At 35.9% G+C, this 11829-nt stretch overlaps 1 protein-coding gene across 2 annotated transcripts; it reads right to left on the minus strand.

The window, feature by feature from the left end:
• Window positions 1-344: 344 nt before the first annotated feature.
• On the minus strand, window positions 345-4462 carry LOC129450438 (melatonin receptor type 1B). 2 transcript variants are annotated; one of them, XR_008646344.2, is made up of 3 exons: window positions 3527-4462; window positions 878-1593; window positions 345-758 (listed from the first exon to the last, which is right to left on the minus strand). XR_008646344.2 is itself a non-coding variant. In XM_055213208.2 (2 exons), the coding sequence occupies exons 1-2, from the start codon at window positions 4329-4331 to the stop codon at window positions 1265-1267; spliced, it is 1134 nt and encodes a 377-aa protein (XP_055069183.2). In that variant the 5' UTR covers window positions 4332-4462; the 3' UTR covers window positions 345-1264. The 2 variants fall into 2 exon arrangements, 1 of the variants encoding a protein (XP_055069183.2); XM_055213208.2 differs by having other exon boundaries at window positions 345-1593.
• Between the last annotated feature and the right edge of the window lie 7367 nt (window positions 4463-11829).

Below are 11829 nucleotides of genomic sequence, written 5' to 3' on the forward strand. Positions count from 1 at the left end.
GTCTCTTGGTTTTCATCAAAAATAACAAAAAATGTAAGACGATGAAAGGACTTACCCCCATGTCGTTCCAAACCCGTATGTGACTTATGATCAAATTTTCATTCTGGAGTAAACTGTCCCTTTAATAAGACATTCAAAAAATTTATGACGCAGTAGATAATAAATGGGCTTTGATGCTTTATTTTTTTGTACAAAAACTGAAGGTCTGAACCATTTATATACCGTATAAAAATTGTATTATACACACCATAAACTTTTAGTATTCGATCATCATTGCTGGCTGCATAATATCTCCATGTGTTTCAGGAAACAGTACGAAGTAATAATGCACCCAAAACAATAAGTTATGCTGTAGATAATAAGTGGGCGTTGACGCTTTATTTTTGTACAACAAACAGAAGTCTTAACATTTTATATAAACATTTATAAACAGTATAAAAATTGTATTATTTACACACAGAAAACGTTTAGTATCCAAACATAATTTCTTGCTGTATAATACTCCCATTAACAGCTTTCATATGCATGCTTATAAACCTCCACCACACAGACATTTCACATTGGAAAACTTTTTTTTAACAAGTGCTTAAGCTAAAACTTAATTTAAAATTCAGATTTACAGTTTAATTTTACAACACAGTCAAGAAGTGCTTGCATGTAATTTCACCCTCTGAACATGGCTGTTTTTTTCAGCCCACCTTAGACCATTTGATATAGTTGGTTGCGCTGGTCCTACAATGTTCCTGGATAGAGAATGCCTGAAATGTAACAAAAAGGCCTACTAAGTTGGACATATAAAATTAATGTTTGAAAAGAAAATGTCATGATGTGAAAATGTTAAAGCCAAAAGGCATAGCTGATCTGACCTTTACATTACCTGCCTAATTACTCCCCTTTCTGCATAAACTCCTTTACTGAGATTTAAAGGTTAACTTTCCTCAGTTGCTTGATATCGGATTTGCTAGATAAAGAAATGTGTGCAAAAATGTGTGTGTATTTAATAACTTAGAATGACAAGTTAACAATGCAATATCTTTCTTTAAAGAAACATGACATTTCCTGAGTAAATATGAGATAGTGCCATCAAAAGGTAAAAAGGCACCAAAAGCCATTAAACTAAAAAGGACAAAGATATGGACAGAAAACGTTTGAGAATGATGATTAAAAGAAGCTTATCTGCAAGTTATTCTCCTTCTAGAACTGGACACAAATTAATGACACCTCTGAGGCGAGACCTTAAAACTTCAAGAGGTATGAAGGTTCCTCAAGCCGGTTGTGGTTCACAGATGTTGGTCTCAGTTCTCATGAGCGTGAATAACGTGCAGGTGGACGACACGCTAGAAAATCGCTCATGAAGCGAGTAGTTACTGTTCCATCCAGGAGTCACGGACGACTCTGCCGAGCTGACGCAACCAGAATCCGTGTCAGTGCCTGGACAGAGTCCTAGACAGAGTTTCTGAAGGACCAGATGGAATTTCCTTCTAAAGCTATGGTTGATCCAGAAGTAAAAGATACAATTGAGAAAGCCATTGGAGGTTGGTAGCCAGACAGCAATAAACTCTACCCACTCTGGGACGCCACTGCCTGAAATAGCTGAAAATAAACAATTTATATTAGCTTTAAAATTATGTGTGCCCCTGTCAGTAAAATCCAGGCTAGTGTCAAATTTCAATCATTAATTTTACATTAGCCTAATTTAAATTTTTGACATGACTTAGTCAATACTAAAGATACGTTATATTTTCACTGAATGTTCTTTACACTATGTAGGATGATTTTATGTAGAAAACAGCAAGGGGGGGCGTGTACACCAAAGCATTTAAACGTGCCTAAAACACCAGGCGCACGCCAGCGTTTCTTCGGCTAAGCGCTTTGGTTGCCGTCCCTGCTGAAAAAAAGAGCCCAGTCTCCTGAAGATGCGTATAAATAGCACGAAGTGTAAAACTTGTGCAATACATACGCCAAATTCCACTTTGGCGTGCATATGATACGCAAGTCCTTCCCATTCACTTAAACGGGGCATCTTTTTTTGTCGTTTTATTTATTGTTTTTTTTTTAAAAATCTGTTTTTTAAACCATTTTTGCTTGGGTTTAGGGTTAGATTTTAGATTTGCTTAATGAGGTTATTTAATATACAGGTTTCTCCATGTTTTTGTCCATATTTAAGCCATGGTCGCTTGGAGTTGGGGTTAGACTTGGGGTTTGGGTTAGGATGTCTTTTTTATATAACAAAAAGTTGTTCTAACCCTAAACCAAAGTGAAAATAATAAAAAAGCAAAAAAATTGAGAAACCAATAAATAAAACGACAAAAAAAATGCACCGTTTAAGTGAATGGGAAGGACTTGCGTATCATATGCACACCAAAGTGGAATTTGGCGTATGTGTTGCACGAGTTTTACACTTTGTGCTATTTATACGCATCTTCAGGAGAAATAAGTTATGAATTTAACAGTTTTTACGAAGAGACAAGTTTCCCAGACAAAGACATCAAATATACAACACAATGCAAGTCAGTGAAAATCAATTTATACTTTTGATGTCCGTGTTATCTATATTGGAACCACATTATATCCTTAAAGTGATTGTTCACCCCAAAATAAAAACCATGTTGTTACAAATCTGTATAAATGTCTTTGTTCTGATGAACACGAGGGAAGAAATTTTGAGAAATGTTTGTAATCAAATAGGGGTGTAACGATTCATCGTGCAAATGCGCGTTTTCTCAATGAATGAATTTGAATGAATTACGGTGAAATCCAGGCACATCCGAACACCAGGGGGCACTCCCGTGCAGAAACTCCCTTTGTGCCACACAAGTAGCAGCATTACAAACGCTATTCCAGGAAATGTCTACACATGAATATTTATACGCTGTTCTTCAAATTTTTTAAGGTATTTTCTTTATAATAAGTAATATTTTTAATGATTTTTTTTAACGAGTGTTGCTTTTTTAAATGAACGTTATAAACGACTCCGACTCATAATGATTTTAGATTAATAAGGACTTCCTACTGACCAAATGCCGTAATACAGGCACAAGCTGTGCATAAAACAAAGAATCGCAGCCTTGCGATTCAGAATCGATTTCAGACAGGCATTTTTAATGAGGACCACGATTGAATCGTGATTGAATCGTTACATCCCTATAATCAAACCATTCATGAACCCCATTCACTTCCATTGTATTCTCTTATCCTACTATGGACGTGAATGGGGCTCATGATCGGTTTGGTTACAGACATTCCTCAAAATATCTTCCTTCGTGTTCATTGGAATAAATAAATTTATACAGATTTGTAACAAACCTGGAAATGATGACAGAATGTTCATTTTTGGGTGAACTATCCCTTTAAGGCTAAAATGCAGCTCTGAGCTAATGATTGAATAGGTCTATCTTAGCCTACTTATTTTACATCTAAACATTACATAGGGTACACAACTTATTAATGTGTGTTACTTGGGATTCGAACCTATGATCTTGGCTTTGACTCATGATTGCAAACACAATGTAAACAGACATCTCACCATTGTAAAGCATGATCACCATGCACGGGGTCCAGCAGGTGTAGTACACGGTCATGACGGGCACGAGTACACGTAAGGCCACTTTAGGTCTGTATCCTCCACCCCAGTTGTGTTTCCTCAGCCTGACCCTCTGTCTCCTAGCAGCTATCCAGAGCCTGAGGTTACAGAAGGTCATGATAGCCGAGCACGGAAAGAAGATGAAGCACGTCAACGTGAGCGAGTACGTGACGTTGCTGGAGTACAGCGGGTTGCACACGAGCGATGCTCGCGAGAAGTAAACCTCAATGATGCCCGCGGGAAACGAGATGGGCACGAGGAGAACGGGTGGGAAGATCCACGCGAACGAGATCAAAAGCAGCGCCCTCCTCCTCGTCAGCAGGGTGGAGTATTTTAAGGGGTAAAACACAGCGATGTATCTCTCCAGACTTATGGTTGCGAGTGTGTACATGCACGTGGAATAGATAGTCGCGTTAAAAAACGCCACCACGTGACAGAACGGGTCCGGGCCCTTGTTATATTCCTTCATGAAACTGACGCACAGATTTAGAGGCATGATGAGCAACCCGAACGCCGAGTCGGCTCCGGTTAACGATAAAAGGAAATACCGGGAGTTTCTCGACCATCCCGATACAGCGGAAGCTATGACCATCACCACTGCGATGTTTCCCAACGTTATCATTACTCCCAAAACTGATATTATCCCAATTTTAATGGGGCGGTGAGCCTCAAGTGTCCCCTGTATCGTTAGATCCGTCTCTGTCACATTATACTCAACTGGTGTCGGGGTGGAGACGTTAGTTTCCATGGTGTGGTGTTAGTAACAAGCCATCGTTATTTGCTTTTTTCCAAAAATAAGAGATTAATTTAACAGGACTACACAGCACACGCTCCAGAAAAGATCCGCACCTGTCACAAATCAAGTTCGGAATCACGTGATCACACTCAATTAAAGGGCAGCAATGATTACGTCACTACGGGTGTGTTTGGAGTGGCCTTTTTAAATGATACACATATTTACTTTAAAAAGTGGAAAGAAAAAAATCACTTAAATTAATTTAGTGGCATGTATGTACATTTATTTATTTCTTTCCTTATTAATGTATGTTTATTATTTCTTTAGGCAGCTAATGTTAATAATGTGACTATTTAACATGAAAGTTGTATAGAAATATTTTGCATTTGATGCACAGCAAAAAATTATTTTCAATAAAAAAATTCTTAGTATTTTTGTCTTGTTTTCAGTAAAAATATCTAAAAAATGTTAAATTAAGATACTTTTTCTTGATGAGCAAAACGACCCAAGAAAATAAGTCTAGTTTTTATGCCAAAAATTGTGATTTTGTGCATAAAAAAGCAATTTTTTCTTGAAAATCATTTTATCCTTGACAGTGCATTCAAATTATACATTTTTATTAGTTTGTATCAAGTTTGTTCTCTGAAATTCAACCAAACGAGTAACAGAAATATTTCTATTTTATGTGCTCATAAATTACTTTATATTACACACACTGCAAAATAAAATCAAGAAAACATTTTCTTAGTATTATTGTCTTGTTTTCAGTAAAACTATCTAAACATTCTTAAATTAAGATGCTTTTTCTTGATGAGCAAAATGACCCAAGAAAATAAGTCTAGTTTTTAGACAAAAAATATTAAATTTAAGTGATTTTGTGCATAAAACAAGCAAAAAAATCTGCCAATGGGATAAGAAAAAATGTTTGAACATTTTTCTTGAATTTAGTGTTTAAGAAAAATGTTCTAGATTTTTTTGCACAAACCCTGTAAACCAAAAAAAAAAAAAAACTGTAAACAAAGAAGCCATGAGAAACATGTACACTCTAATAATGGCTGGGTTATTTTTGACCCATAATAAGTAAATATTGGACAGGACACATACTGGGTTAAAAATTACTCAATGCTGGGTTAAAATGATCCAATATTGGGTTGTTGTTATGCAACCAAGAGGTATAATAAACCAGCAGTTGGGTTTAAAAAACCCAGCATTGGGTCAATTTTAAACCAGCTGTGTGTTCTGTCCTATATTTACCCATTATGGGTCAAAATTAACCCAGCCATTTTTACAGTGGCACTAAAATTTATGTGCATTTAGTTATTAGTTTATTTTTCTTGCAACTGATGTTAATAATGTTAAAGGGATAGTTCACCCAAAAATGGAAGTTCTGTAATAATTTTCTCATCTTTGTGTTGTACTCAACTTGTATACATTTCTTTTTTCTCATGAGCACAAAATAAGATATTTTGATAAATTATGGTATGTACACGGCTGATTATAACCATTTACTTCCATTAGTAGGTAAAACTAATACAATTCAATCAACTGTGTGCTATACCATCATTTATCAAAATATTATCTTCATCATTTATCACAATGCTTCCATAATATTTGTTTTCATAAGTCAATGGTTACATACAGTTGTGTGCTTACCATCATTTATCAAAATATATTCTTTAGTTTAGAACAGCATGAGGATGAGGGAATGATGACAGAATTTTCATTTTTAGTTGAAATACCACTTTAATAATACGCAATACATCTTGTTCTGGCATTAAAAAAAATGTTGTTTTTACATTTTTAAGAATCAGACACATTAAGCATTTGGCAGAGTGTGTTCCCAGGGTATCAAACCCACAGCCTTACCAAATGAGCGACATGAACACTGATATTTCTATATGTAAAGTTTGTATGAAGTGGTCTAGTCCTGTTGTTCTTAATGTTAAAGGACAGTGTAGCTTTTACTTATTAAAACCTTTATTAATACAGTTAAAATAACACATCAACATTCTGATCACATATATTAGAGAAAGTGCAATGAGAGATCAAAGTTTCTTCTACATGTTTAATAACCTTTCAACTTTTTTGCAGAGCCTGTGTGAAAATGGATTTTTAAACACAAATGTATTCTGCGAGGTTATAAAAACTGTATGCATTAATAATCATTACAAAAGAATAAGAATAAATGCTGTTTTAGATGAGGTGCAGCATGGCAAAAATAGATCGGTGAATGACTGAATCTTTTGATTTAGAAAAGATTATTTTTCTCTTTGCAATACTGACTCCCACCAAATGACAGCTGACATGAGTGAGATGAAGCTATGATTGCTGCTGTCTTGCAGAAGATTGAGAGAGTGGGACGTGAGAGGAAATTCTGATTCAACATTAAATCTGTGTTGTGTACAAATCAGATCTATCCACATGTATTTATGCTTACATTTTCTGTTTTTAGACACTCAAGGGGTTGTGACCTACTTGCAGATTACTCATCTTTTTTACCGTTAAACTAAAAAAGTGTGAATTATCTTTTAAATCATATGAAACATTTCAGCCGATGTTAACAGGCAACAGTGCCTGAACATGTGTATATATCACATCTCTGCTGATGAGATATGGATCAATGCCTATTGAATGTATTGAATTTATATAACTCTCACCAAGTAACTTGTGACACATGACAGATACTGCAGAGAGATACAGTAGCAGCCTGGTTCATGCAAAGAGAAAAACTGTTGAAAACACACACAGAGACACAGAAGACTTAAAGGACTATTCCGTTTTCTTAAAGGAGAGATCCAGATGGTTTGCTCACCACCATGTCGTCCAGGGTGTTGGTGTCTTTCTTTGTTCAGTCGAGAAGAAGTTGTTTTTTGGGGGAAACATTGCAGGATTTTTCTCATTTTAATGGACTTTAATAGAGCCCAACATTTAATACTTAACACTTAATCGTTTTTTTCAACGGAGTTTCAAAAGTCTATAAACGATCCCAAGCGAGGCATAAGGGTCTTATCTAGCGAAACGATCGTCATTTTTGACGGGAAGGATAAGAAATATGCTCTTTTGGACCACAACTTTTCGTCTAGGTCCGGTCCAGCGCGACCTTACGTAAATGCGTAGTGACGTAGGGAGGTCACGTGTTACATATATAAAACGCACATTTGCGGACCATTGTAAACAATAAACTGACACAAAGACATTTATTAGTATCATTTGACATACAACAACGTCGGAACGGTCCTCTTTCTCAACACTTGTAAACACTGGGGCGGAGTTTCACGTTCGTCCTCTATGACCTCTTGACGTCATGACGTATTGCGTGGGGTCACCTGGCGCATCACGACCAGATCTAGACGAGAAGTTGTGGATATTTTTTATATTTCTTGCCTAAAATGACAATCATTTTGCTAGATAAGACCCTTATGCCTCGTTTGGGATCATTTAGAGTCCTTTGAAACTCAGTTGAAAAAACTGTTAAGTGTTGAGTTAAGTGTTAAGTGTTGGTGTCCATTAAAGTCCATTAAAATGAGAAAAATCCTGCAATGTTTTCCTCAAAAAACATAATTTCTTCTCGACTGAACAAAGAAAGACAATAACATTTTGGATGACATGGTGGTGAGTAAATTATCTGGGTTTTTCTTTTAAGAAAATAGAATATTCCTTTAAGGTTTGGGCCATGTGGATGCCAATTAATTTTAATAGGAACTGCTAGTTTTGATCAATTTTACTTATCTTAAATGATTAGGAAAATTCATGTGTGAATTTGTAAACATAACCAAACGATATAAAGACAAACAGTCAGAAAAAAATGTTTTTTTTTTTTTTTAAGAATTAGAATATATATATATTTAAAAATTACTTAGATTTATTTTTAATACACGTAATTATATAGCAACATTTTTTTTAAGCCTATTTTATACCATTTTCTTCATGCATTTTTATCTTTATCCATTCACTGATAGATGTATTACATAATTACTTACAATAGGTATATCTGCATAATGTAACCACAATAATTCACGATGTTCAGTTTTAAATATCCTTAATACTCTGAACACATTGGCTTTACCTGAATAACTAAGAAATTAATACACAACTTAATACATAGTCCAATAAGATAGCGTTGTACTTACCTAAACAGAAACCAGCTTATGTAAGAGGAAATGATGTTATTTATTTGAAAAGATGCAGACAATCTATTTGTGAATATGTTTGAGAATGTCAAATGATGTTTCACAAGTTCACACTAACATCCTTAAATTGCTGCCCATTATAGAGAGCTTGAGCATGGGCTCCTAACACCTTCCTCGAATTTACTTAACTAGGAACGGCAGAAGAATATTCACAGGAGAGTTATAAGCGATTTGTTGTCGAACTTTCTTACACCCCATTAATAGAAACTTTCAGTCCAGGTGGCAATTATTTCCATTTTAATAATTTCCTTGTGATATTATACATTTTTATATACAAAGTAATCATTTTTTATTCACCCATTTATATAATTGTAGCATATTTGGATATATGCACACACAGCTCATTTGTGAAGCTGTTTATGTCTGTGGTTAAGTCAAATCTCTAAAATAGCATGTTTTATCCCTGGGGAACTGCTCTGATCACATCTGCTCCCCCACATCCCAGTTTCTGCAAATAGACACCTGTGACCATACTGGATATTTTTAAACCACATTTCTCAGAAGCCGCGTATTCTAAATTATAATCATTATAATCAAATTAGCATAATTTTTCTATATCGACTATGTGTCTACACTGTCAGAAAAAAATGGTCAAACAAAAGTCCCAAGCTGTCACTGAGGCAGTACGTTCCTAATAAGTACCATTTAGTACAGATATGTATACATTTGGTATACCTCTGAGGTACTAATATGAATTCTTTAGGTGCAAATGTGTATTTTTGAATGGGACAGCCTTCTCAGTGACAGCTAGGGACTATTTTTCTGACAGTTTATAAATCTATCCACCTGTTTCTTGATGTAAATGTGGGGGCCACCATTTTGAGCTTTCTTGTTTATGACTTCCGGTGAGCCACTTAAGCTAATGGTAGTCTATTGCGAAGGACGCCAGTGTGCCGTTTTGACTGGCTGTTTAATGTTTATTATGAAATACAGGAAGACCGACATAATTTGTGCAGTTACGGGTTGCATTATTAGCTAAAACAAACACATGAATCTCTACAAAAAAAAATTTTCAACAATAATCCATGCACAAGAACCGAATGTGTATGTGGCGCACATGCCCTCATGATCTGTATTCACAAATCCATCCAGTAAAACCTTACATAGAAACTACCAGTAAACAATAAATACAATAATTGTTTAAAAACAACTAATATTATGCTGAAAAAATATGCTGATTTAGCAGATTTATTTATTCTGCTAATATATATTATTACAAAAATGCGATTACAGTACAGAATATATAGGACATAATCTGCATACTTAATGTTTTTAATAGTTCGTAATGTGTTTGCGCGTACTTTTGTTATGTTTTAAATGAAAAGGCAAATACTTTAAAAAGTAAGCAAATAATTTCATAAGCTTATGTCTCCACCAGTGGCGGCTGGTGACTTCTTTTTTTGAAGCTCACGATGCGAAGTTCGTCACAACATGTATGTAACTTGTCATGTGTTTGGTTCGTCATTTCAAAATATGTGTTCTGCGCTTTGAGAGATCGTGTGTGCATCACGTGTCATGCCAAAATAAGTGCCTGCTGCCTTGAACTTGAACTTGAAAGGAGACGCTTGTGTGTGCCAGATATTCGCACAATCTCATGCGTAATTAGAGTTTACTGTTAAGGGAGTGTCTTTTGTGTGTTTTTTGGGAACGCGACCGTCTCTTTTATCATAAACGGTTTTGACGCGTTTCCAGCAGGCACTTATTTTGACAAAACACGTGATGCACACAGGATCTCTCCACATGCATGACACATGTTTTGGAAAAGGGAACCACAAACGTGACAATCCGAACACTTATTATGAATTAGCGCATCCTCAGAAGTGCAGTCACGAGCCGCCACTGGTCTCCACCTAACGTTGAAAGTGCGTAAGAAGCGATGTAATAATATTTTCATAAAACGAAAACAATACTCAATACATGTTGTAGTTTAATATGTTTATTATGGTTTGTTCATATAACTTACAATGTGTTGAATGATACTGCTGACTGTGTCGGACCACGAGAAGCGGTCTATTAAAAATTGCCTTTTAAAAAACACTCACACCAGAGGGACAGTTGTGACATTTTAAACCATCCCCTGAAAAGTTAAAGCAACACTATGTAGTTTCCATGTAAAAATGACTTACAGCTCCCCCATGTGGTTGAAAAGCGCAACAGAGCCTGGTATCAGACACTCTTCTGCAGGCAGGGGGAGGAGCAGGGCTGTGTGCTCTACCCGCCAATGCAACTTTCAGAGTGTGCTTGTAGCAGCTAGGAGGTTGCTCAGGTTGCAGCAACAGTACAATTTGTCCAGTTAAAAGTTGTTCTATCACTGAAATAATTTTAGAGACATTATTTAAAGGTACAAAACTGCATAGTGTTGCTTTAAAAACGCGAAGTCTTGGTAAATTCCATGTACAAACACTCGATTGAATTTCCCATTGTAAAGATACTGGTATGTCTCTGTGCTTTTATATGCGCATTCAAGACCCATTACCTCAGATGAACACCACGAACGGATTGAATATATCTTCATATATCAAGCCACTTCTTAATTTCATCCTCACACTGGTTCATACCAGTATAGTAAATATTAACTGTTTAAATCATGTTTTATGCGTTTTCTACCGGCTGGCTATTGAACCGGAAGTCTCGCACAGGAAGGGAAATACGTCACATCACTTCCACGTTCGAGATGGTCAGGTCAATGTGCTTTAAAATACCATGCGGCTGTTACTGTTAACCCTGAACCACTGAGCTGGCATTGAAGTGGCTTGGTTGAACCTGAATAACTTAGATCTGAATGAATACTTAAATAAAAAAGAAAAGCAAAGGAAGGATTAGAGTATAAAATAATAAGCTGAGGTGGGTGTACAGTAACACTCGATTTTACCGCAAATCATAAATATTTACAAATATAGAAAAATCACTAAATAGCTTTTTTCTTGCCATGTTTTCAATCTTACAGTGGCATTTAGCTGCCCTACATGAAAGTTAAGTTATTTTAAATTGTAAATCTAAGTTCTCTTCTCAACCTCTTGACCATTTTTTCCTCGAGTCAAGCATAAAAATAACAAGGGCATTTTTCTCTCAGTTAACAAAAAATCGCTTAAGTGTTGTGTAACCACAGATTGTCTAGAAAGTCGACAATAGCGAAAGCTATTGACTTTCATCGAATGAGCTCTCGATCTTGTTTGTCAGTTCGAAAGCATCGATTCGAACCCATCACCTTTGCTTCTGCCTCCGGGGAAATGCTTCTTCCATAAACACATTTTATAAACTGTATAGCAGCTGATGAGGGGCTGCTAGGCAGACTTCCAATGTCCTAACCTTTTCCGAAA

Source organism: Misgurnus anguillicaudatus, chromosome 21 (genome assembly GCF_027580225.2).
Source record: "Misgurnus anguillicaudatus chromosome 21, ASM2758022v2, whole genome shotgun sequence".
NCBI classification, from domain to species: domain Eukaryota; kingdom Metazoa; phylum Chordata; class Actinopteri; order Cypriniformes; family Cobitidae; genus Misgurnus; species Misgurnus anguillicaudatus.